The 27,903-nt window shown below is 47.7% G+C and overlaps 1 protein-coding gene across 1 annotated transcript in view; it reads left to right on the top strand.

Moving 5' to 3' along the window:
* The window catches only part of RDX (radixin), a 384,898-nt gene that overhangs the window by 81,986 nt on the left and 275,009 nt on the right, over positions 1 to 27,903 (top strand). The window contains exon 2 of the mRNA XM_082244940.1: positions 15,168 to 15,226. Coding sequence (XP_082101066.1) covers positions 15,215 to 15,226 — 12 coding nt within the window. The 5' untranslated portion in view covers positions 15,168 to 15,214. The remainder of the gene's footprint in view (positions 1 to 15,167; positions 15,227 to 27,903) is intronic.

Here is a 27,903-nt window from a genome sequence, read left to right as displayed (position 1 = left end):
CCATTGCCAAATGGATCAGGCAGACCATTGAACAGGCTTATGCCTTGCAGGGGAAGGTTCCCCCTGTGCCTGTGAAGGCGCACTCTACTAGATCTCTGAGTACGTCTTGGGCCTGTCGTCATGGGGCTTCTGTAGCCCAGGTGTGTAAGGCGGCGACTTGGTCGACCGTGCACACTTTCACAAAATTCTACAAAGTAGATGTTCAGGCATCGGCGGATGCTTCCTTTGGCCGCAAGGTTCTTAGTGCGGCTGTTCCCTAGGGTCCCTTGTTGGGGACTCCTGGCTGTTGGGATAAGTTTTGTATCCCCTGGTTTTTTGTCTTTTCCTGGGTTGTTGCTCCTGTTGAGCACTTATTTTTGCTGTTGCCCAGCTAGTTCCTTCCTTTGGTAAGGTTCCTTTCTTTGATGTGGAGACTGCGTTGCCTTTCGGCGCGGATGCGTTTCCCACCCCTCATGTTTGCACTGCTTTGGGACGTCCCCATATGTGACGAATATGAAGAGGCGGCGACTGTCGGAGGACGTAAGAGAAAACGGAATTTTTGTAAAATCTTACCTGTAAAATTCCTTTCTCTGAGTCCTCCGACAGTCGCCGCCCCCGCCCCTCTTTTGGGGTTTGTATGTATACTCTACTGCTATTCCACTAAAACTGAGATATGGTTGCAGGAAGTAGGAGGGTATTGACTGAGGGGACCACCCCTTGAGGGTGGGATATGTTAAAGCTTTATTGTTAACATATTCTGTTGCCTAGCTACTCCTTCGGAGCAAAGTCTAATACCCCATATGTGACGAATATGAAGAGGCGGCGACTGTCGGAGGACTCAGAGAAAGGAATTTTACAGGTAAGATTTTACAAAAATTCCGTTTTTTTTACCTTTAAGCATAGAATGTATGAAGGAAAAAAACCTTGTGCCTTTACACCCCTTTAAGGTAGAAAATGTTCCTTTGTTACTCTGGTTTAACCTCAATTTAGACAGTACCAGTTCCTTCTTTTTTTTTTTTTTTTTGCTGTTTTTACGACCAGTAGATGGGGAGTTGGAAGCTTTTGCAGCATTTCTGAAGACTTATTTACTGCTGAATCTCATTTGTTGGCAATAGACTTGAATAGCAGGAGATCAGATAGAGTTTGTGAACTCATGCTTGTATGTGGGAGTATTCATAGCTGGCTACAACAAAAAAAAGTCTGAGTCACATGGGCCTCCTGTATTTGTTTTATTCAAATGCAGAGAAATTGATCTGGGAAATATAAACAAGTTAATGCTCCCCAAATCAATTTATTTTGCATTTCTATGTGTAACACGTTTTAGATGTGTTCAGATTATCTTATCTGCGCCTGGATGCACAGAATTCTGTTCTCTGTAAACACAAGTAAACAGAATGTAAATAAACATACTGAGGTTGTTTTGGGCCCCCTATTACACAGGCTGTCCGATCGGGTCAGTCTGTCAGTTTTTCAGGCGGACCTGATTGGACCCTCTACTCTCTTTTTTGTGGAGCAGCGGATGTCAGTGGACACATGTCTGCGGACACCCGCCGCCATCCAATTTGACCGTTCGGCGGATCGTATGGAAACGGACAGGCGGTCCATTTCAATCTGATTGCCCCATAGAGGAGATCGGGACTGTGTCCGCTCTGGATAAGGACCTGTCATCTGCCTGCTTAGTGGGGATCTGCGGAGAGATTCCCCGCTGAGCAAGCAAATTGAACTTAGTGGAGGCGCCTGTGTGAAAGGGGCCTTACTAAAGCTGGGTTCACACTGGTGCGATGTGGGAAACCCTGTGAATCCTGTGCAGGTTCATATAAAAAGTCTGTGTATATGCAAAGTGCTGTGATCAAATGATTCCAAACACCTCCGTGACTGTAAAGAAATCCACCACCAGAGATGCATTACAGACATGTTTTTTAAAAAAAAAAAAACAAAAAAACTTTAAAGCCAAGTTCCACCCAAAAGTAGAACCTCCACTCATTTGCTTCCCCCCCCCCTCAGGCGCCACATTTGGCACCTTTCAGGGGGGAGGGGGGAATGAGTTCCTGGTTTTTGACAGGTACCCTTCCCCACTTCCAGGAGATGGCGCTGTCCCTTGGAAGTTTGGCCTCCTCCTCCTTCCCCCCCCGCCGCCGATCCAATCTGAATGCGCAGCGCGCTTAGCGCATGCGCAGTAGGAACCCGCCCGTGAAGCAGCAAGGCTTCGCTGCCGGGTTCCCTTACCGGCAATGGCGGCAGCAGCATCCAAAAGCCGATGGAAACACCTCTGGACTCCAGGACAGATAAGTGTCCACACATTGCTGGCATCATCAACAAGAAACTTTATTGGAGAATTCTTAGACAGAACATGGTTCTGCCATTCCAAGGACAAGACTTTCTGCAGCTGCGCAGAGGAGTTCTGTCGTCCTCTCTGCTGCTTACTGCTGAGACAAGGTGGGTGCGAGGGCCACATGAAATGACCAGGCGGGCTGGATTTGACCCACAGGCCTTGTGTTTGCCTCAGGCTGCTACTGTAAAACAGATCTACTACAGCACATTTGTCAAAGTGTGGTGATATCTTATGGCTAGTGGGCACCTGTTGTGAGTACTTAAACTTGTTTCATTGGAAACAATTCTTTCAGTAGCAAGGAGATATAACTTGTAGTAGTGAGTAAAGTTTCTTCCTAATATATGTGGCTGATTTTTCAACCTGGTCTGTCACGTGGCATGTTGTTACCCGTGCAGCGTGGTGCCCTCATTCACATGCTGTCATGTCCCTCTGTTCTTGGACTGTACTGAGCAATTTAATGGTGGAGATCACGGTGTTAGCTGGAGAGGTAAATGTTCTCAGCAGCAGCATGCTGAGTATATATTTAGACCCTGCTGGTATTTATCTGCTCTATTCTTTGTAAAGGTTAATAAGGCCTCTGGTGGGGCCAGTTTTAAAGTAATAAGTCTACTGTAAGTCAGAAGGAGGATTTCCAGAGAGGAAAACAACCTGAAAAAGCAGGAGTGCCAGCTTTACAGCTTTAAAGTGGTACCAAAGCTTCAAGGTTTTTTTAATTGACCTCCAAAGTGATTGTCAGCTTTTTTTTTTTTTTTGCTTGAAAAATAACAAACCAGTTTTCTCTTACGTCCTCCGACAGTCGCCGCCACTTCATAATCATCACTAATGGGGTATTCACCTTTGCTCCGTAGGAGTAGCTAGGCAACAAGATTTAATATAAAAGCTTTTAGCATATCACACCCCTAGGGGGCGGTCCCCTCAGTCAATACCTCCCTGCTTCCTGCATTCTCAACTCAGTTTCTAATGCCTAGCTTAGGAGTAGCTTGGCTGATCCTGTGCTGGGGCTCTCAGTCTCAGCTTTCTATCCTCACAAGAATAAGTTTGTTCGCGGTAAGAAGAATACCTCGTTTAGGCCCTCTCAGGGGTCCTTTCGTGCCTTTCGGTCGCAATACAAGGGCAAGCCCTTCAAGGGCCAAGGCTCCCAGAAGAAGCCGTGGGGAGGTAAGCAGAAGTCCGGCCAGTCCGGGTCCACTGCCCATGCCAATTCGGCCTGAAGGGGCGCCCTCACCCGATTCTGGGGTGGGGGAACGTTTGCTCGGTTTTCTTCAACCCTGGCTGGCCCGCGTTCGGGACAGGTGGGTTCAGGAAATCGTTCGATCTGGATACAAGATCGAGTTTCTCTCTCGGCCGGCGAGCAGATTTTTTCCCTCAAATCTTCAGCTGTCTCCGGAGCGCTTGCAGGATCTGCACCTGGCGGTGCGGGCCCAGGGAGTGGTGGTTCCGGTGCCTCATCGGGACAGATTTCGGGGGTTCTATTCCAATCTGTTCACTGTGCCCAGAAAGGAGGGCAAGGTGCGTCCGATTTTGGACTTAAAAGCTCTGAACCGCTTTGTGCGGGTTCGCAAGTTCCGCATGGAATCCCTGCGATCGGTGGTGGCTGCCCTGGTTCCTGGGGAATTCATGGCCTCCATCGACTTGAAGGATGCGTACCTTCATATCCCCATTTTCGAGGGTCACCAGAGGTACCTTCGATTCGCCATTGCGGAGGATCATTACCAATTCGTGACGTTACCCTTCGGTCTCGCTTCGGCTCCGCGGGTTTTCACCAAGGTGCTTGCGCCGGTCCTGGCCTTCCTGAGAGCCCAGGGCATCTCTGTCTTGGGGTATCTAGACGATATCTTGATTCGGTCTGCGACCAGTCAGGGCCTGGTGAACGACCTGTCCATCATGATGCGGACTCTACAGGAGTTCGGTTGGACGATAAATTTTCCGAAGTCGACGCTGTGTCCGTCGGTTCGTCTTCCCTACCTGGGGATGATCTTGGACTCTGTTCAAGCGAAGGTCTTCCTGCCGGAAGACAAGCTCCGGACACTTCAGGACGAAGTCAGGTCCCTCAGGGATAATCGGTGCTCGTCCCTTCGGACGGGTATGAGGTGTCTGGGTTTGATGGTCTCGGCTTTCGAGGCTATTCCCTTCGCCCAGTTTCACACCCGGGATCTTCAGGCGGAGATCCTGGCCAAGTGGGACGGGCGTCCGCAATCTCTGGATCTGCGGTTTTCGTTGAGCCGACTAACCCGAGAGGGTCTTTTGTGGTGGCTCCAGTCCCCGGCGGTGTCAGGGGGCAAGTATTTTCGTCCTTTGTCGTGGACGGTGATCACCACGGATGCCAGCCTGTCGGGCTGGGGTGGTGTTCTGGGTGTTCTGTCCGCCCAGGGAACTTGGTCGGAGGAGGAATCCTCCCTCCCGATCAACATTCTGGAATTGCGAGCGATAAATCTCTGCCTTCTGCGTTGGATGGACAGGCTTCAGGGCCGTCCGGTTCGGGTTCAGACGGACAATGCCACGGCGGTGGCCTACATCAACCACCAAGGGGGCACCAGGAGTGCCCGAGCGGCTCGGGAAGTAGCCGACATTCTGTCTTGGGCCGAGACGCACGTCCCGGCGATAACGGCGGTTCACATTCCGGGGGTGGAGAACTGGCAGGCGGATTATCTGAGTCGCCAGACCCTGGACCAGGGAGAATGGTCCCTTCACCCGGATGTCTTCCAGATGTTGTGCGCGAAGTGGGGTTTCCCAGATGTGGACCTGTTCGTGTCTCGTCTGAACAACAAGGTGAAAAAGTTTGTGGCAAGGACGCGCGATCCTCGGACGGACGCCTCAGACGCGTTAGTGGCGCCCTGGCATCAGTATTGTCTGATGTATGCCTTTCCACCGATTCAGCTGCTGTCCAGGCTCCTTCGCAGGTTAGCCTCGGAACCGCACACAGTGATTCTGGTGGCACCGGACTGGCCTCGCCGGTCTTGGTACGCAGACCTCGTAAATCTGGCGGTCGACGCTCCGTGGCGTCTGCCTCTTCGAGAAGATCTCCTGTCTCAAGGACCGATATTCCATCCTGACCTGTTGAAAGCCAGGTCCTGAAGGATAGGGGTCTCTCCCCTGAGGTCATTCCCACTTTGATCAAGGCTAGGAAGGCCTCTTCGGGGAAGATTTACTACCGTACTTGGAAGGCGTATTTTGCCTGGTGTGAGTCCAGGGGGTACTCTCCTCGCTCATACTCGGTATCGAGAGTGTTGGCCTTCCTTCAAACGGGCGTGGACCAGCGTTTGGCGTTGGCCACGATTAAGGGTCAGATTTCTGCGCTGGCCGTTCTCTTTCAACGCCCTGTGGCGTCTAATTCTTTGGTTAGCACCTTTGTTCAAGGGGTGCGGCACTTGGCCCCTCCTCGGAGGGATCCTTTACCTCTATGGGACTTGAACCTTGTTCTGTCCGTGTTACAGCATGCTCCCTTTGAGAAGATCAGGGAGATTTCGTTGTCTCTGTTGTCCAAGAAGGTTGCATTTTTGGTAGCGATCACTTTGGCTCATAGGGTGTCGGAGCTGGCGGCCTTGTCCTGCAGCTCTCCCTACCTAGTGATTCATTTAGATAAGGTGGTCTTACGACCTAACCCTTCTTTTCTTCCAAAGAGGATCTCGGAATTTCACCTCAAAGAGGACATTGTCTTGCCTTCGCTTTGCGCGAAGCCTAAGCATCCAAAGGAGGTGGCTTTGCATTCCTTGGATGTGGTTCGGGCGATCAGGGTTTACCTGTCATCGACCAAATCCTTTCGCCAGGTCTCGGAGTACGTCTTGGGCCTATTGTCATCAGGCTTCTGTGGCCCAGGTGTGTAAGGCGGCGACTTGGTCATCCGTTCGCACCTTCTCCAAATTTTACAAAGTGGACGTTCAGGCACCGGCAGATGATTCCTTTTGCCGTAAAGTTCTTAGTGTTGCAGTGCCTTAGGGTCCCTTGTTTGGGCCCTTGGCTGTTGGGGTGTTTTACCCCTGGGTTACTTGTTCTTTCCTGGGTTGTTGCTCCTGTTGAGCACGTTTTTTCCTGTTGCCCAGTTGGTTCTCTTACTCGGTAAGGTTCCTTTCTCTGATGTGGGTACTGCGTTGCTTTAGGCGCGGCTGCGTTTTTCCCACCCCTCATGTCTACACTGCTCTGGGACGTCCCCATTAGTGAGGATTATGAAGTGGCGGCGACTGAGTCCTCCGAGAGTCCTCCGACAGTCGCCGCCCCCGCCCCTCTTTGGGGTTTGTTTATGTACTCTACTGCTATTCTACTGAAACTGTGAGTTGAGAATGCAGGAAGCAGGGAGGTATTGATAGAGGGGACCGCCCCCTAGGGGTGTGATATGCTAAAAGCTTTTAAATTAACAAATCTTGTTGCCTAGCTACTCCTACGGAGCAAAGGTCAATACCCCATTAGTGATGATTATGAAGTGGCGGCGACTGTCGGAGGACTCCGAGAAAGGAATTTTACGGTAAGATTTTACAAAAATTCCGTTATACTACTTACCTGCTCTGTGCAGTGGTTTCTTCTCTTCTCGGGTCCCTCTTTGGCTCTCCTGGCACCTCCCTCCTTTTGAGTGCTACCACAACAAACAGCTTGCTGTGGGGGAACCCGAGCCGCAGCTCCATGTGTCCATTCAGACCCGGAGCCCCGGCTGCGCCTCGCCCCCTCTCTCTCATTGGCTCACTGGCTTTAACCACTTGCCAACTGCCGCACAACTATTTACTAGGGATGCACCGAAATGAAAATTTTGGGCCGAAACCGAAAATTCTGGATGCCCTTGGCCGAAAACCGAAAATGACTTTTCCCCCCCAAAAAATTTAAAATGGATAGAACAGGGGCATACACCAAAAACAGGTAGTGACGTACACCTGTCGCTGCCACCCTGTCACAGTATATGTACTGTGACGGGTTGGCAAGAGGTTAATTTAATTACCAATGGTATTTGTATTATGCAGCATGAGGGGTTAATGTATTGTCACTGCTGGTCAGTCATCTATTAGTGATCGACCAGTGGCAGGTAATTAACCCCTTTGTGCTGCATTAGTGCAACCAGTATCAGTGCAACCAGTGTTAATTCTGATACTGGTTGCAATAATGCAGCACAAAAGGGGTTAATTACCTGCCACTGGTTGGTCACTAATAGATGAGTGACCAGCAGTGACAATACATTAACCCCTCATGCTGCATAATACAAATACCATTGGTAAGCTGCCTCAGCTCCCGCCCCCCCATCTCCCCCCCCCCCCCACTGCCTCAGCGTCCCCCTCCTCGGGTGTCCTTCATTCAAAAGTCCCGCCTCTGGCCGGCGGCACCGCCTCTCAATGACGTCCCTACTACGATCTGTGCATTATGAATGGACATACCAGGCGGGGGGCGGGGCGAGCGGCCGCTATAGATAGAACTAATGTGATCCTTCCCTGTCAGCTCAGCACGACTATGTGTGAATGAGAACAGAACTGACCTGACACCGGGCGGGGGGGGGCGGGCGGAGCGGCCGCTATTAGCTGTAACTATGTTAGAGCTTCACTTCCCTGTCAGCGGAGATACATGCCTGTCAGGGAAGTGAAGCGCTCACATAGTTACAGCTAATAGCGGCCGCTCCCCCCGCCCCCCCGCCTGGTGTCAGGTCAGTTCTGTTCTCATTCACACATAGTCGCGCTGAGCTGACAGGGATAATTCACGTAGATCTATAGCGGCCGCTCGCCCCGCTCCCCCGCCTGGTATGTCCATTCATAATGCACAAATCGTAGTAGGGACGTCATTAAGAGGCGAACGGCCGGCCAGAGGCGGGACTTTTAAAACCTGCCCTGCGCTGTGCTGCTCCCTCCTCCTTCCCCACGGCGGCCATATTTATTTTCGGCAATGTTAACCCATTATCGGCCGAAATGAGATAGGCTCATTTTCGGCCGATAATTTCGGTGGACGAAATTTGGGTGCATCCCTTCTATTTACTGCGGCGGTCAGCCCCGTACAGGCAAAGTGTTAGTTCTACGTCGCTAGCCTGTGAGCCTCTAGGGGGCGAGCGCGCGCGGCTGCTCGTTCCCTAACATGTCCGCCGGTCACTCGCGATCTCCCCGTGGAGAGGGAGAAAGGCAGGCGGCTTTGTTTACGTCATTCTCCCTGATCTAACTGCAGAGACCATACGATCCTGCTATGTAGGATCGTATGTCTCTGTGGTTACATCACTAGCCACACCCCTTTACAGTTAGAAGCAGGCCCCTAGGGACACACTTAACCCCTGCATCACCAATAAAGCTAAGCCCTTCCCTGCCAGTGTCATTTTTACAGTAACAGTGCATATGTATAGCACTGATTACTGTAGTAATGTCATTGGTACCCCCAAAAGTGTCAAAAATGTCAGTCAAGGGTCCGTTCTGTCCGCCGCAATGTCGCAGTCCCGCAAAATAAATTGCAGATCGCCGCCATTACTCGTTAAAAAAAAAAAACCCACCAAAAATGACAAATCTTTCCCTTAGTTAGTAAACGCAATAACCTTTGCACAAACTAATGAAAATACGCTTATTGTAAATTTTTTTTTTTTACCAAACATATGTAGCAAAAAACAAATTGGCTAAAAATGTTAAATTTTGATTTTTACTTTTTTTTTTTTGGGAATTTCATATAAAAAAATGTGAAAAATAATATAAATTTTTTCAAAATTTACGCTCTTTTTGTTTATAGCGCAAAAAGTATAAATCGCACAGGTGATCAAATACACCCAGAAGAAAGCTCTGTTTGTGGGGAAAAAAGGACGTCAATTTCATTTGGGTACAGCGTCGCACGACCGTGCAATTGTCTGTTAGTCACGCAGTGCCGAATCGCAAAATAGGGCCTGGTCAGGAAGGGGGTAAAATCTTCCGGGGCTTAAGTGGTTAACAGCAGCAGGAGCCAATGGCGCTCCGCTGTTGTCTCGACCTTCGAGGGGAGTCCCAGGCGGCCGTGACACTCCTACTACCTCGCTGTAAAGAGAGGGGCTGAGGGGGGCTGCTGCACACAGAAGGCTTTTCATTCTATGCGTTAAGTTTAAAAAAAATCTTTTGCCTTTTACAATCGCTCTAATGCATTTTGCATTCTGTGCATTAAGATAAAAACCACCTCTGCTGCAGGATCCTACCAGCCCCCCCCCCCCCCCCCCTAACCTGAGCCTGATCCATCGGTCTGTACAAGAGCAGCACTGTCACCACTGTCTCCCTCCTCATTGGGCAGATTGGTAGCCATTGGCTCCCGCTGCTGTCAATCAAATGCTGTGACGAGGGGGGGAGAACTCTCAGAAGAGGAGAGTTTACTTTAACCACATCCATACCGGCGCATAGTAATATGACACCGGCAGGATGGCTTTACCGTTCCGGGCGGCCGTCATATGACGTCCGGCCTCTCTAGCTGCTACTGCGCGCCCCCGGGGGCGCGCAGCGATCAGGGATGAGGCTCCTCCCTCGGACATAGCCCATCCCTGATCAAGGTAAACAGCCAATAGAAATTGGCTGTTTACCATGTGATCGGCTGTGTCAATCACCGCCGATCACATGAGCGGCTCCAGCACGAGCCGCTCGTTCTCTCTGCAATGCGCGCCCCCGGGGGCGCGCAGAGCAGCGATCGGGGACGAGGCTCGTCCCTCGGACAGAGTCGATCCCCGATCTAGGTAAAGAGCCAATGAAATTGGCTCTTTACCACGTGACCGGCTGTGTCCAATCACAGCCGGTCACAAATGTCAACAGAGAACACGTTAACTAGCTGTCACCGTGTTCTCCTCCTCACACACTGATCCTGTGTGAGGAAGAGAGTGTGGTAACAGCTAGTTACCGATTACAGTGCACGCTAAACACACTGATTGCCCCCCCCCAATAAAGAGCACCTGTCACTAGCCCATCAAAGTACCCGAGTACCTGTCACCAGCCCATCAGGTACTCTGATGGGTACTCGGGTACTCTGATGATGGGTACTCGGGTACTCTGATGACGGGTACTCGGGTACTCTGACGGGTACTCGGGTACTCTGATGACGGGTATGCAGGTACTCTGATGACTGGTATGCAGGTACTCTGACGGGTACGCGGGTACTCTGATGACGGGTACGCGGGTACTCTGATGACGGGTACTCTGATGACGGGTACTCTGATGACGGGTACTCTGATGACGGGTACTCTGATGACGGGTACTCTGATGACGGGTACTCTGATGACGGGTACTCGGGTACTTTGAGTGCTTGTCATCAGAGTACCCGAGTACCTGTCACCTACCCATCAGAGTACCCGAGTACATGTCACCTACCCATCAGAGTACCCGAGTACCTTCCACCTGCTCATCAGAGTACCTGACGCCTGAAGTACCCGAGTACTTGCCGCCTGCTCATCAGTACCCATCACTACTCATCAGTACCTATCACGTATCAGTACTGATCATCAGTACCCATCAGTACAGTATCACCTATCAGTATCAGTACTACTCATCAGTACCTATCACCTGCCTGTCACCTGCCAATCAGAGTACCCGAGTACCTGTCACCTGCCTATCGGAGTACCCGAGTACCTGCCACTTGCTCATCAGTACCTGTACCTGTCACCCTTCATACAGCCACCATGTCCAAGTCCAAAAAGGTTTATATACGTCCTCAGTTTAAACCTAAATACCGGTGTTATGGCAGCAGATAGCTGCTATAACCCTGGTATTTTTTTAAACGGTGGACGGTTGGCTTTCCGATAAGGGTGGTCCCAGCGGCGGATTCGCCGTGGGATCACCCTTCCGGGATGGCGGAAGAGGCGCCCCCCCCGGTCTCGGATCCTCACAGACAGGATGTCGAGTGAGGGCAAGCTTGCCCTCACTTGACTCTATGGTCTTGGAGGACCGGAGCTACGGAAAATGTTGTTGCCTAGCAACCGGTTTAAAGGTCCTTTTTTTTTTTTTTTTTTTTTTTTTTTCATTATATATAATATTTTTTTTTTTTTTTTTCTATCTTTTAGTGTACTTGTGAGATCTGAGGACTTTTTGACCCCAGACAAAAAAAGATGTCCTGTCGTGCCTTTTTCTATTACAAGTAATGTTTACATTTCTTGTAATAGAAATAAAAATGATCAATTTTTTTTTTTTTTTTAAACGGTGTAAAAATAATAAATAAAATAAATAGTTAAAAAAAAAATAAAAAAAAAATTAAAGCGCCCTGTCCCCGTTAGCTCGCACGCAGAAGCGAACGCATACAGAAACCCCGCCCACATATGTAAACGGTGTTCAAACCACACGTGAGGTATTGCCGCGATCGTTAGAGCAAGGGGAATAATTTGAGCCCTAGACCTCCTCTGTAACTCAAAGATGGCAACGTGTAGAAATTTTTAAATTGTCGCCTATGGGGATTTTTAAGTACCAAAGTTTGTCGCCATTCCGTGAGCGTGCGCAATTTTGAAACATGACATGTTGGGTATCGATTTACTCGGCGTAACATTATCTTTCACATTATGGAAAAAAATTGGGCTAACTTTACTGGTTTCTTATTTTTTAATTAAAAAAAAGTGAATTTTTTCCAAAAAAATTGCGTTTGGAAGACCGCTGCGCAAATACGGTGTGATAAAAAATAATGCAATCTCCATTTTATTCTCTAGGGTCTCTGCTAAAAAAAAAAAATATATAATGTTTGGGGGTTCTAAGCAGTTTTCTAGCAAAACAACTGATTTTAGCTTGTAAACACCGAATGTCAAAAATAGGCCTAGGCAAGTGGCTAGGATGCATGATGATGCTCCTTGGATGTTAGGCCCCTCTATATGGCCAGGCTGTGAAAAAGTCTCACACATGTGGTATTGCCATACTCAGGAGGAGTGGCAGAATGTATTTTGGGGTGTCATTTTTGCTGTGTACATGCTATGTGTTAGGAATATCCTATAAATTGACAACTTTGTGTAAAAAAAAAAAAAAAAAAAAGTTTTTCATTTTTTTTCCCCACATATTCCAAAAACCTGTGGAAAAAAATATGTTAAAACGACCCATAATGCCTCATAGAATATACGTTGGAGTGTTTGCTTTCCAAAATGGGGTCATTTTGTGGACTTTTCCATTGTATTGGTGCTCTAGGGCCTTCAAAAGTGTGATAGGTAGTAAGAAAGTTTTGTTTATTTATGCTCCTAGAACGCCTGAAGGTGCTACTTGGACGTGGAGTCTCTTTTTGTGGCCAGGCTGTGTAAAAGTCTCACACATGTGGTATCGCCATACTCAGAAGGAGTAGCAGAATGTATTTTGGGGTGTAATTTTTGCTGTGTACATGCTATGTGTTAGAAATGGCTTATAAATTGACAACTTTGTGGGGAAAAAAAAGAAAAAAAATGTTTTTCTTCATTTTCCCAAGAATTGTGGCAAAAAATTATAACTTCAAAAAACTCACCATGCCTCTTACTAAATACCTTGGACTGTCTACTTTACAAAAAGGGGTCATTTGGGGGGTATTTGTACTGTCCTGACATTTCAGGGCCTCAAGAAAGAGATAGGCCGTCAGTACATCTGGTGTGATCAATTTTCAGCAATTGGTACCATAGCTTCTAGACTCAATAACTTTCACACAGACTAAATAATATACACTAATTTGGGTTAATTTTACCAGAGATATGTAGCAGTATAAATTTTGGCCCAAATGTATGAAGAAAAATAAATTTTTTGCAAAATTGTATAATAGAAACTAAAAAAAAGTGTTTTTTTTTTTTTTCAAAATGTTTGCTCTTTTTTTGCTTATATCACGAAGAAAAAAAAACCAGTTGTGATCAAATACCACCAAAAGAAAGCTCTATTTGTGTGAAAAAAATGATAAAAGTTTTGTTTGGTTACAGTGTAGCATGACTGAGCAATTGTCATTCAAAGTGTGAGAGTGCTGAAAGCTGAAAATTGGTCTGGGAAGGAAGGGGGTCTAACTGCTCTGTATGGAAGTGGTTAAAGGGTGATTGTCTCAGGTCCGACTTCAAAAGGTTTTCAGGGGTTTTACTCAAACCTGTATACGGTCCCCAGGAAAGAAGGCAAGGTGCGTCCATTTCTGGACCTCAAGGTGCTGAACTGCTTTGTACGGGTGCAGAGGTTCAGAATGGAGTCCATTTGCACAATGGTGGCTTCTCTGGGATTTTCTTGCGTCCATTGACATCAAGGACGCTTACCTTCGCAAACCTGGAAATCACCTTAGGAACTCTTGAGGGAGTTCGGCTGCATTCTGGATTTTCAGAAGTCTGCTCTGGTTCCATCCACAAAGCTGAACTATCTGGGTCTGACTCTGGACTCGGCCTTAGCCAGAGTGCTCCTTCCTCTGGACAAACTGCAGGCTGCAATTCATTTCCTGCTGTCCAGCAGATGGTCATCTCCCTGGACTTGCATGCGGGTGCTGGGCCTGATGGTGTCTACCTTCGAGGCGATTCCGTTTGCACAGTACCATCTGAGGTCCCTGCAAAGGAAGATTCTCTCCAAATGGAACAAGAATCCGCAGTTTCTGGACAATCCGATCCGGCTGAGCCGGGGAACAAGAGTCCCTGATATGGTGCCTTCCTTCTCCGGCGCTTCAGCTGGGAAAATTCTTCTTCCCCTTGTACTGGACAGTGGTCACAACGGATGCCAGCCTGCGCAGGGGATCTGGACTCTGGAAGGGTCCAGACTACCGATCAATGTCTTGGAACTCAGCATAAATCCCCTATATTACCTTTGGAATGTCATTAATTCTAGAGCAGGGGTGTCAAACTTTATTTCATCATGGGCAACATCAGCATTATGGTTGCCCTAAAAGGGCCGGTTGCATCTTTAAGACTAGATGTCCAAAGCACCCTACCCTCCCTAAAATCAGATGTCAAGAGCTCCCCCACACTCCCTTAAATCAGTGCACCCCCCTTACCATGTGCTGCTGCCAGGAAGAAGCTAGGGGCAGAGCTGGGAAGCAGAGAATGCAGGGTCTGGAGGAGGTCCAGAGTCTGCTGAATGCTGAGACCAGGGGAGGCAGAGACTAGGGCAAGCTACAGAGAGGAGCAGGATCTCTAGGAGCAGGTCTGTCCTCTGCTACTAACTGCTGAGACGGTGTGGGGCATTGGACATGAGCCTCTGTGTTGCTGCACAAAGATGCACAGGATCTGGAACCCAGATTTCTCCATCCCCCCCCCCCCCCCAATCCATGCGATCGATGTGGATGAGGGAATCACTTCCGCTGAGCTATTGTATTCTGATGCCAGGGAGACTTCCCTGCCATCAGAAAACATTGATCAGTGCTGTTGGCTATAGCTGGTGGTTCGGATTGTGCAGAAATTTCCCAACAGGCTGGTTGTACAGAAGTTGATCGGTAGGCTGCAAGGGAGCATAAATTGGCAAGTATACCTTGCTGGGAGGAGCGGGATAGGCTTAGGTAATCGAGAGGTACTGTCACTTGTGCTGTAAATGAGCAACATGACTTTGTTTTTTAGCATTGCTAACAATCTGGATATTGTAGTTTGAATTTAAGTAGATTCATGTCCAATACAAGGAGAGGAGTTAGTGTTTTGTGTTTGGGGATCAGCCACCCTATCTAGCTTTCCATTAAAAAAACTTCTAAGAACATGGGAAATACTCATATGTCACATACAGCGTAATTCTTTCGTTGCCATTTTCCTGGGTTGTCAAAGAAAGAATGTGCTAGGAAGGTATCATTCTGTTCCATTTGAACTTTCATTACCGGTTTCATCTTCTTTGGTGATAAAAGGGAAAATAGCATTATCTGTTACAGAAGAGGGCAATAAAGTGCATAGAAGACTTAGGATGTTTGTATCTGTAGGTAGAGTGTACCTGTATACAAATTCTCACTGTGTACACCACTTGCATACCTTGACAGTTGTGGATATCCATGTATGATCTCATAGCCCTGACTGGAGTTTTTTTTTCCTTTTCTGCAGGAAAGGACAATCATTTACTGGCCTAGTGTGAAGAAAACACAGGCAAGATGCCGAAGCCGGTACGTCCAATAAATGTATCCATGCTTGCATGCTGTTCTTTTGGTTAAGACCTCTTGCACATTGGAAGTTTTTTACGCTGCTGTTGGGGACATCTGGCTTTTTTTCCTGCCTCTAGCCAATGCTAACAGCAGCAATGTTTTGGAAGAGAAACTGCTTGACACATGTAAATGTATATTAGCGCTAGGCACTTCAAGCGATTTGAACCTTAGTTAATTTCAATGGCCATAATGAATTCTTATTCTGGCCAGTTAACCACTTAAGCCCCGGAGGATTTTCCTGCTAAACGACCAGGGGGTATTTTGCGATTCGGCACTGCGTGACTTTAACAGACAATTGCGCGGTCGTGCGACGCTGTATCTAAACGAATTTGGCGTCCTTTTTTTCCCACAAACAGAGCTTTCTTTTGGTGGTATTTGATCACCCATGCGATTTTTACTTTTTGCGCTATAAACAAAAAAAAAAGCGTACATTTTGCAAAAATAACAATATTTTTCACATTTTTTTATATGAAATTCCCCCCCAAAAAAATGTAAAAATCAAAATTTTTTAAAATTTTCGGCCAATTTGTTTTATGCTACCTATGTTTGGTAAAAAAAATCGCAAAAAGCGTATTTTGATTGGTTTGCGCAAAAGTTATCGCGTTTACTAACAAAGGGAAAGATTTCTGTCATTTTTGGTGGTTTTTTTTTTTAACGTGTAATGGCGGCGAGCTGCGATTTTTTTTTTTTTTTTTTTTTTTTTTTTTTTTTTTTGCGGTACTGCGACATTGGGGCGGACAGATCGGACCCTTGACTGACATTTTTGACACTTTTGGGGTTACCAGTGACATTTCTACAGTAATTAGTGCTATATATATGCACTGTTACTGTAAAAATACACTGGTAGTGAAGGGGTTAACTTTATTTGGGAGGGAGGGGCTGTGTGTGTCCCTAGGGGCGTGCTTTCTACTGTGATTGGCTGTGGCTTGAGCTGTAAGGACACTGATCAACGGATCTACATAGTAGATCCATGTGATCAGTGTTTTTACAGCGAGGAGAATGACAGGTGGCTTGTTTACACAAGCTGCCTGACATTCTCCCTCTCCCCCGCCGATCGCCGAGTGACCGGCGGACATCGGGTACGCTGGTCACACGCGCGGGGGGGTCCGTGACCGCGCCTCCGCGGGCGCGCGCTCGCTCCCCAGAGCCTCACAGGCGAGCGACGTAGACCTACGTCACTCTGCCTGTGAGGGGCTGACTGCCGCAGTAAATATACTGTGAGCAGTCGGCAAGCGGTTAAACAAATTAAAGCCCAAGTGCTTGAAGCGCCTAATGTGTAAACTCGTTTGCAATCCAATATTTTTTCTGCCAAAACGCTGCTACCTGGAAGAAAGGAGTCTAGGAGAGATGTGCAAACACTCTTGTGTACATGAGGCCTAATCTCTGCGGTGGACTTTAATTTTGTTGGTCATTGTTTGTATTTTAACATCTTTAAGCAGTTGTAAAGTGTCCATGAAAAAAAAAGAAATCATTTTTCCCTGCTATACAATGTTATAATGCATCGCATACTAGCATACTAGCACATTATGAGAGACTTACCTGTGAAATGGATCCCTTCAGCAGTAAGGTAAGCCTTATTAAAGTAATTTTGCAGTTAAACATCTTGGGTATGATAACAGTGCAGTAAAACATTGGTAGTGGGTTAGATACAAGCTATGTAAATCTACCCATTTTTGTTTCTGTTTGAGGCTTGTATATTGCAAATTTTCAATAAAAATATATGAGCAGGTCAAGTGTATATGATGCCTAACATGGTAAAATGTTTTACCGTGCTTCTTAACCCTCAATAGCTACACAAACATGTTTTATTGTGATTCACCCCACATTCTGCTCCCTTCTCTGCTTCTTGGCAAATATGTGAAGAAAACTGCTTATTCCACAAATACAAGTAAATACAAATCTTTGACCAAAAGAAAGGGAAGCCCTTCATTACCATAAGATTGTAATTTGTTAACCTTTCAAGAAAATAAGATGTACCGGGTCCTTTCCTGTTGAACCCACATTGGAAGCTGCTGGAACAGGAGACCCTGGTCTGTGTATCAGAGCTGCTATAGTAAGAAATTTCAGTGCTTCAGCACAAATAGCTGTGTCTGATTGGTAACTGCTAGCATGAAAACAAGCTCTAATACAGTACTGCTAGTTGTGAATCCGAACACCACTAATTAAGTATTGTTTACACCAGCCCAGTCCAATAATTCGTGTTAATGCACTATATGTGCAGAGGCATTTATTATGAACAACTCCACATCACATTGCAGTACACCACAACACATGGTGTGTGTCACGCTAGAAAAAAGTTTTTGTGAGTTGATGTGCAAAGTAGACCATTCATTTTGAAGTGGGTTTTTTTTATTTTAAGTTGGGGGAAATTGTCCCACGGCGATTCCTATTCCTAGGTTAACTGTCTAAGGCTCCTTTTCACATGGTCAACCAGACGATTTTAGAAAACAGGCAGTTGACGTGTATTTGCAGGAGCAGAAAGGTGCTTGGGAACACCTGTCAAGTTTGTATTGCTGTCTTTGCCCCTTCTGGAGAGATTAATTTTTTCTTTTTGTCTGGGTGACCTTTGTCAGGGTGCAGAAAGTAAACTTTCTACTGTTGTCACTGGAACACCGGTAGAGGGGAAATCTTCAAATCGGGACATCTGTCCCAGTGCCAATTAAGAATTGTTTCTGCCAATTTAAGTACTTTCCTTTTCCTTTCTGTTGTGTCTCTGGTACAATAAAGTCGAACTACACTTTTAGTCTGCATGGATATTTCTGTCTGTCTGAGGCCTGTATTTGTCATAACCCAGAAGTTCCTCTCTCTCACAGATCCTCATCAGGTGTACCAGTGCTTGTAAATCCTATAGTTTTGTATTTTGCTGCCATCCTACCAGATTTCACCAGTAGCTGGCACTGCAGGTAAAATTTGGAATTGGAATTTTTGGATCTGGTAAAACATTTTATATTTACATTATTGGTTTATTGACAGACACAGCTCCTGATCTTCCTAACAATTTGGTTATACTGCCCCCTACTGGAGTAAGTAGGACACTAGGCAGAAAAAAATCTGGCAGTCCCAGGGAGTATACTCCCTCTCTCTTCTATAAGTACTGTACTACTATAGGTTTTTTTCTGCCTAGTCAGGAGTAAGGACATAGTTCCTTGCTGTGATCTCTGGTCCTGGCAATTTTTTCTTTTTGGCTAGAATTTTTTCTTGTGTTTTTTTTCCTGTAAGATCTACAATCCACTGCCGGACTGGGCGACTGGCTGGATAATCTAGATCCAGTGGTCACCACAGTCTGGCCAGCGCGCGTGCGCGGAGACCTCAGCTCTGTGCTAGGTCGGCCATGACATATCCCCACCAGACAGGTGCTGGCCTGCGAGTTAAACGCCCCGTAAGGTTGCAAACGACCGGGTCTCTGCACAAGTCGCAGCATTCCTCCTAAACGACAGCCCCCCCCCCCCCCAATTTCGATAGAGGAGGTTCTGTCTGGAGCGGTGCCCGTCTGCTTCCTACTATGGTAAGTGACTCTTCCCCTCTCCCCCTGGAGGGTTTTGGGGGGGACGTGGGCCCCTCAATGGGACAGTCAGACCCCTGGGTTCCCCTCCTTCCATTGGGCACCACCCTCATTGGTCTGGTGGTCCCTGTGGGGAAACCTGATTCCCTCTCAGGGGCTGCAGGGCTCTCCAGGTCCCAACCACCCATCAATACACTGACGGCAGTCCTGGAGTCCTTTGTGTCCCGGGTGGAGGGCTTTTAGGGTGATGGGGTAGCAAAAAGCGCCACCTTGGCTAATTGGTCTCCTCAGATCCTGAATCCGATTCAGCCTCTGCAGACGTGTGACCACGCGCCCTGAGTTCTCAGCTAGTGAGGATGATTCCTCCACTTCTGCAACCGCGCACAAAAAGGCACTGGTGGGATGCACGGATTGTATCTGTGCGTGAGACCTTAAAAGTGGAGGACACAGCTGAAGCGGAAATGGAGGCGTTGATTCCCTTTGGCACTCACAAGTCACCCAGAGCTACAAAGCTGTTCATTTTCCCCGCCTATTTTGACAGAATTGTTGCTAAAGAGCAGGGCTGTGGAGTCGGAGTGGAGGAGTCGGAGGAAATTCTGGGTACCTGGAGTCGGAGTCGGCAAACAATGCATCGACTCTGACTACTACTAAATTTAGATTGGAATTAAAAAAAAAAGCAAGTTTAAATGTCCCAATTCACAAAAAGTTATAATTAATGACTTCGTATAAGGAAACTTATAATTGAGGAGGCCAAATGTAAAAAGGAAGAACTACAGAAAGTTCTGAAAGGACGTTTTTGTCTTCCTTAAAATGGATGCATGCACACGTCACAGAGTCAATTATTTTGCTATTAATGTTAGATTTGTGGATGAAAATAACAAAACAATAACACGGACCCTCGGATTAATTGACACTCAGGCACATCACACCAGTGATTACCTTCAGAAGTTAGTGGAGGGTGTTCTAGAAGATATTAAAATTACAAAGAAACAGATTTTATGTGTTGTGAGTGTGACAGATAAAGCTTCTAACATGTTGAGCACAATTGAGAAGATGAACGCAGATGAAGAAGGTAACAAACCAATGTTAGAGGAAGTTTTTAACAACCCCCCTATTTCCCCTTGGACTAAATATCAAAGCCTTCCATTGGTGGCTTAACAAGGGCCTATTTCGCATTGGACACTTCTTTAACTCCATGGGGCCCCTTTCTTTCCCACACTGTGTCAATTTCCTCAAAATGTCCCTCACTGAGAGATATCGCCACTCCCAGATATCACATTTCCTCAGAGATGTATAGTAACGAAGTAGAACTACTTAACCACTTAAGCCCCGGAAGATTTTACCCCCTTCCTGACCAGGGGGTATTTTGCGATTCGGCACTGCGTGACTTTAACGGACAATTGCGCGGTCGTGCGACGCTGTACCTAAATGAATTTGACGTCCTTTTTTTCCCACAAACAGAGCTTTCTTTTGGTGGTATTTGATCACCTGTGCGATTTTTTGATCACGCGCTATAAACAAAAAAAGAGCGTCAATTTTGCAAAAATAGCAATATTTTTCACATTTTTTTATATGAAATTCCCCCCAAAAAAAAAGTAAAAATCAAAATTTTTTAAAATTTTCGGCCAATTTGTTTTATGCTACATATGTTTGGTAAAAAAAAATCGCAAAAAGCGTATTTTGATTGGTTTGCGCAAAAGTTATCGCGTTTACTAACAAAGGGAAAGATTTTTGTCATTTTTGTTGTTTTTTTTTTAACGCGTAATGGCGGCGATCTGCGATTTTTTTTTTTTGCGGTACTGCGACATTGGGGCAGACAGATCGGACCCTTGACTAACATTTGTGACACTTTTGGGGTTACCAGTGACATTTCTACAGTAATCAGTGCTATACATATGCACTGTTACTGTAAAAATACACTGGTTGTGAAGGGGTTAACTTTATTTGGAAGGGAGGGGCTGTGTGTATCCCTAGGGGCGTGCTTTCTACTGTGATTGGCTGTGGCTTGAGCTGTAAGGACACTGATCAACGGATCTACATACTAGATCCGTTTGATCAGTGTCTTTACAGCGAGGAGAATGACAGGCAGCTTGTTTACACAAGCTGCCTGACTTTCTCCCTCTCCCCCGCCGATCGCCGAGTGACTGGCGGACATCGGGTCCGCTGGTCACACGCGCGGGGGGGTCCGTGACCACGCGGGACCTGGAGCGCGCCTCCGGGGGCGCGCGCTCGCTCCCTAGACCCTCACAAGCTAGTGCCGTAGCCCTACGTCACTTTGCCTGTGAGGGGCTGACTGCCGACGTAGATCGGCGTTAGGCAGTCGGCAAGTGGTTAAGTACTGTACTTAAGTACCGAAATGCAGTATCTGTACTTTCCTAGAGTAGAATTTTTTTCTCCTACTTCTACTTTTACTTCACCACATTTTTTCGATGATTTCGATACTTCTACTCCGATATTTTTTTTTTTGTGCTGCGTAGTTACTCGTTACTTTTAAAAAAATTACCACTGCCAGAACAGTAGATGGCAGGTTGCATAAAGCTCAAAAAAATGTGTATAATGTCATTTGTAAATCAGCGCATACGAAAATAAAGGCTGTGTATAATAAAAGCTGCTATACCAAATCTTTCCAATAAAAAGAAAATATGAAACAAACAAATAAATGGTGCTACAGCGCTTAAAGTGCATCAAGAAACTACTAACAAACACAGGTTAATCATTTGAATAAATCATTTGAAATAATAAAAAACAATATGATGTTCAAACTTTTGACTTCTTTCTTTAATAACTACATAACACAGTACTTGTACTTCTACTTTCAGTACTTGAGTAGAATTTTTTTTTCAAAACTACTGGTACTTTTTACTTTTAGTACTTAAGTAGCAAATTTTTTGAAAAAACTACTTGAAATACTTAAGTAAAAAAAATGTTGAATACTTTAGTACTTCTACTTAAGTAACTTTTTCTGCGAGCACTTCCACTTCTACTCAAGTCACTTTTTGATCGAGCACTTGTACTTTTACTCAAGTAGAAATTTCGAGTACTTTATACAAGTCTGCATTTCCTCCACTCCATATGGGACGATAAACCTGACCCTCCACAAATCACTCTTTATGAACGCTGGTGCTCGAAAGCCAGGGACCCAAGGGGAGGGATTTCCCTCATCTATTCAATACTATCCAACAGCGATGTCAAACCTGCATATGCGCTAGCCTGGGAGAGGGACCTGGAAATGGAGTGGGACCTGGACGACTGGGGTTTTTGCCTTCAACGCTCCTTTACTGGTACACTGAATGTTTCTCTTATCGAAGCTAATGTTAAATTGCTCACCAGATGGTACCTGGTCCCTACCCGCATTGCAGCCATGTTTCCAAACGCCTCTCCACAGTGCTTTAGGGGCTGCGGTTCATCTGGTGACCACTTGCACACTTGGTAGGCCTGCCCCAAGATTAGGCTATTCTGGAATAAATTATTCCAGATCATTCGTAATTGATCACCCTATCGCTCAGTCCCCACAAATTGCACTTCTTAATATCAAGGTCCCTAAACTCTCTAAACCTGCTCAGAAACTTTTATTTCTCTTACGTCCTCCGACAGTCGCCGCCTCTTCATATTCGTCACAATGGGGTAATTGACCTTTGCTCCGTAGGAGTAGCTAGGCAACAGAATATGTCAATATTAAGGCTTTTAACATATCCCACCCCCAGGGGGTGGTCCCCTCAGTCAATACCCTCCTACTTCCTGTATCCATACCTCAGTTCCAGTTTTCATTGTCTAGCTTGTCTGGAGTAGCTGGATGTCTCTATGCTGGGGCATTTTGTCTCAGCCTTTATCTTCTTTTTTGATTTTATTTGAGTTTTTTCTCTCTCTTTGCTTAGCTGTTACTTTTGTCAGCATTAGTTAGGTCTTCTGATGAAGAGGATCGCGCGGGCTGGGTCTCGGGCTGGCCCCCCTGGTCGCAGGTTGTGGGCCAGTGGCTTCTCAGCCTGCCATCGAGCGTTCAGTCAGGTATTTTTCCTGGCATATGTGAACGACCCATCCCTGTTCGCTGCAGGGATGCTATGGTGAGGTGGCTACCTCACTGGACGCCATGCGGTTTCGCACCGCAGTTCTGCTGCGTCCTGGCTGCGACTCTCCCTGTCCCATGTGCAGTGGCTTGATCGCTTGTGCTGGTTCCCCACGCCATTTAGGAGGTAAGTGTATCTGTGTGGGGACCTGTCTGTTTGGGGGGTGTCAGTCTGGGACTGTGTAACCCTGCCTCTGTTCACACTATTGGACTCCCTATCTGTCTTGGCTGCATTCTGTGGGCTGCAAGGAGGGGGGCTATGCTGCACTGTTTCTGTGTCAGACTGTGTGCTGCTTTTTTACTGTGTGACAGGCTGTATGCTGCGGGGCATGATTGGATCGTGTTTATGCATACATGAGGCGGACGCTGCTGCGGTCCGACATTGTTTTAATGTACTGCATGTGTACTGGTGTTTTCACTGTATGTGGGGAGCGGCGTTTTCGGCGCCAAGCACCGCCATTTTGGCGGCGATCGCTCCGGCCTCATCTCTTTTTCATGGATAGTGTAGGACCCACTGATAATGGGGTACTTTGACGCAGTAGTGGGCTTGAGCACGATATGGCCATATGGTGGGACCAAACCCCCATTTTTATTTATGGACTCTTCAGGTTTGGTAGTAATTTCTTTTGCATTTGCGCGCTATTCTTTTTTAATATACATGTCTTTTGGTTCATAGCTGCAGCAGCTTTGGAAATACATGGGTATGCTCCCCCAAATTTTTTGCCTGTTTATCATGCTAACACTGCGGGCGGCCATTTTTTTGTAGCCTTCCATAGGCTTTAATAGAGCGGCCTGTATTGCATCACTTCCTTTTCCCTGGGCGCACCGATCGAGGCAGCAGCAGCAGCAGTGGTCTCTCCAGGTTTTTATCCTCTCTATTCCTGAATCCTTGCCTGAGTTTGTGCTTTTCCCTGTGGGGGTCGGCTTTGTGCTGGTGTGTGTGTGCGGTGGGCTGCGCTCGCCGCGCTTTTAAAGGGGCAGTTACCCTTTGTTCTTCTGCAGACTTTTGGGGGCATGGATTCTCAGGAAAGCAAATTTCCTCTCACTTTGGTGGGAGGCCAAGGGGCTGCTGTTTCCCCCCCAGGGGGTGATTTGGCTGCTGTTGTGGCTAACCTTGCTGCTCAGGTGCAAATGCTTGTGGCTGCTCAATCCACAAAACGGCCCAGAGTTTCAATTTCCTCTGATTCAGATGGTGATGGGGCTGCTATGGCTGGGGTCTCCTTATCGGGTCCCGTTCCTCCCTGGATCTTGTGGGGTCTGAAGTGGAGGCTGAGGTTGAAGGGGTTGATAATTCCCCCCCCTGGCTCGTCTGAAGAGCTTGCACTCATGGATGAATTGGTTGCTTCTATCAAACAAACACTGCATTTGCAGGATGAGCCATGTCCTCCTGCTGTCCTGGCCTCTTATGGGACGCATCGGAGACGCAAATCATCGCAGGTTTTTCCTTGCACTGAAGATTTTCAGCGCGCTGTTAGTGAACAATGGCGCAATATACGGAAGCCTTTTGCTGTGCCTAGTAGGTTCAAGCTGCGTTATCCTTTCACGCCCGCTACTGATGAACGTTGGTGTGTGCCACCGCCGGAGAGCAGATTTTTTCCCTCAAATCTTCAACTGTCTCCGGAGCGTTTGCGGGATCTGCACCTGGCGGTGCGGGCTCAGGGGAGTGGTGGTTCCGGTGCCTCATCGGGACAGATTTCGGGGGTTCTATTCCAATCTGTTCACTGTGCCCAGGAAGGAGGGCAAGGTGCGTCCAATTCTGGACCTAAAGGCTCTGAACCGCTTTGTGCGGGTTCGCAAGTTCCGCATGGAATCCCTGCGGTCGGTGGTGGCTGCCCTGGTTCCGGGGGAATTCATGGCCTCCATCGACTTGAAGGATGCGTACCTTCGATTCGCAATTGCGGAGGATCATTACCAATTCGTGGCGCTACCTTTTGGTCTCGCTTCGGCTCCACGGGTGTTCACCAAGGTGCTTGCACCGGTTCTGGCTTTGTTGAGAGCCCAGGACAGAGATGCATCTGGACGACATTCTGGTTCGGTCTGCGACCAGCCAGGGTCTGGTGAAGGACCTGTCCGTCACGATGCAGACTCTGCAGGAGTTTGGTTGGACGATAAACTTTCCAAAATCGACGCTGTGCCCGTCGGTTCGTCTACCCTGAAAAGGTTCGTGGCAAGGATGCGCGATCCTCGGGCAGACGCGTCAGAAGCGTTGGTAGCTCCGTGGCATCAGTACTGACTGATGTACGCGTTTCCGCCGATTCAACTGCTGTCCAGGTTCCTTTGCAGGTTGAACTCGGAACCGCACGCGGTGATTCTTGTGGCACCGGACTGGCCTCGCCGGTCCTGGTACGCAGACCTCGCGAATCTGGCGGTCGACGCCCCGTGGCGTCTGCCTCTTCGAGAGGATCTCCTGTCTCAAGGACCGATATTCCATCCTGCTTTACAGTCGCTGGCTTTGACGGCCTGGCTGTTGAAACCGAGGCCCTGAAGGATAGGGGTCTCTCCCCTGAGGTCATTCACACTTTGATCAACGCGAGGAAGTCTTCCTCAGGGAAGGTCTATTACCGTACTTGGAAGGCCTATTTTGCCTGGTGTGAGTCCAGGGGGTATTCCCCTCGCACGTACTCGGTGTCTATGGTGTTGTCCTTCCTTCAGACGGGTGTTGACCAGCGTTTGGCGCTGGCTACGATCAAGGGTCAGGTGTCTGCGTTGGCCGTTCTTTTTCAACGTCCTGTGGCATCTAACTCCTTGGTTAGCACTTTTGTTCAAGGGGTGCGACATCTAGTCCCTCCGAGGAGGGAACCTCTGCCTCCTTGGGACTTGAATCTTGTTCTGTCCGTGTTACAATGTGCTCCTTTTGAACAGATCAGGAAGATCTCGTTGTCTATGTTGTCCAAGAAGGTCGCCTTTTTGGTGGCGATCAGTTCGGCTCGCAGAGTATCGGAGCTGGCAGCTTTGTCCTGCAGGTCTCCTTATCTGGTGCTCCACTTGGATAAGGTGGTCTTGCGAGTTGCGACCTAACCTTTCTTTTCTTCCGAAGAGGATTTCGGAATTTCACCTCAATGAGGACATTGTCTTGCCTTCGCTTTGCGCGAAACCTAAACATCCGAAGGAGGTGGATTTGCACTCCCTGGATGATGTTCGGGCGATCAGGGTTTACCTGAAATCGACTGAATCTTTTCACAAGTCGGATTCCTTATTTGTCCTTCCAGAGGGTCCTCGGAAAGGGCATGGCGGCGTCGGCTTCTACCATCGCCAAATGGATCAGACAGACCATTGAACAGGCATATACTTTGAAGGGGAAAGTTCCTCCTATGCCAGTAAAGGCGCACTCTACCAGATCTCTGAGTGCGTCTTGGGCCTGTCATCATCGGGCTTCTGTGGCCCAGGCGGCGACTTGGTCGTCCGTTCACACCTTCTCAAAATTCTACAAGGTGGATGTTCAGGCATCGGCAGATGCTTCCTTTGGCCGCTAGGTTCTTAGTGCGGCAGTTCTTTAACCCCTTTCTTACCGCGCCATGTCAAATGACGTCGGCACAAATCCTTTCTCGATCCGGGCGGACGTCATATGACGGCATCGCGGCGATCAGGGGTGAGGCTCGTCCCTCGGACTGAGCCCAACCCCGATCAAGGTAAACAGCCAATGAAATTGGCTGTTTACCACGTGATCGGCTGTGTCAATCACAGCCGGTCACAAATGTCATCAGAGAACACAGTAACTAGCTGTCACCGTTTTCTCCTCCTCACACACTGATCCTGTGTGAGGAGGAGATTGTGGTAACAGCTAGTTACCAAGTACAGTGCACCCAACCACACTGATTGCCCCCCCCCCCAATAAAAAGCACCTGTCACTAGCCCATCAAAGTGCCAGAGTACCTGTCACCAGCTTATCAGGTACTCGGGTACTCTGATAGGCTGGTGACAGGTACTCTGATGGGCTGGTGACAGGTACTCTGATGGGCTGGTGACAGGTACTCTGATGGGCTGGTGACAGGTACTCTGATGGGCTGGTGACAGGTACTCTGATGGGCTGGTGACAGGTACTCGGGTACTCTGATGACGGGTACTCGGGTACTCTGATGACGGGTACTCGGGTACTCTGATGACGGGTACTCGGGTACTCTGATGACGGGTACTCGGGTACTCTGATGACGGGTACTCTGATGACGGGTACTCGGGTACTTTGAGTACCCGTCATCGGAGTACCCGTCATCGGAGTACCCGAGTACCCGTCACCTACCCATCAGAGTACCCGAGTACCTGTCACCTACCCATCAGAGTACCTGACACCTGAAGTACCCGAGTACTTGCCACCTGCTCATCAGTACCCATCACTACTCATCAGTACTCATCAGTACCTATCACCTATCAGTACTGATCATCCGTACCCAACACTACAGTATCAGTATCACCTATCAGTATCAGTACTACTCATCAGTACCCATCACCTGCCCATAAGAGTACCCGAGTACCTGTCACCTGCCTATCGGAGTACTCGAGTACCTGCCACTTGCTCATCAGTACCAGAGTACCTGTCACCTGCCCAGCAAAGTACCCGAGTACCTGTCACCCTTCATACAGCCACCATGTCTAAGTCCAAAAAGGTTTATATACGTCCTCCGTTTAAACCTAAATACCGGTGTTATGGCAGCAGATAGCTGCCATAACCCTGGTATTTTTTTAAATGGTGGACAGTTGGCTTTCCGATAAGGGTGGTCCCAGCAGCGGATTCGCCGCGGGATCACCCTTCCGGGGTGGCGAAAGAGGTGCCCCCCCCCTCCCGCCGCATTCTGGTCCTTTTCCCCGCTTACCGGACCCGCCGGTAGCGGGGAAAACTATCCGGTCCCGGATCCTCACAGACAGGATGTCAAGTGAGGGCAAGCTTGCCTTCACTCGACTCTATGGTCTTGGAGGACCGGAGCTACTGCAAACGTTGTTGCCTAGCAACCATTTTAAAGGTCCCTTTTTTTTTTTTTTTTTTTTTCATTTTATTTAATTTTTTTTTTATTTTTTTATTTTTATTTTTTCTATCTTTTAGTGTACTTGTGAGATCTGAGGACTTTTTGACCCCAGATC

The sequence above is a fragment of the Pelophylax lessonae genome, assembly GCF_965119305.1.
Source record: "Pelophylax lessonae genome assembly, chromosome: 2".
Lineage (NCBI taxonomy): Eukaryota > Metazoa > Chordata > Amphibia > Anura > Ranidae > Pelophylax > Pelophylax lessonae.
The sequence above is the reverse complement of the archived record's forward strand: the minus strand, read 5'-3'. Positions and strand labels throughout refer to the sequence as shown.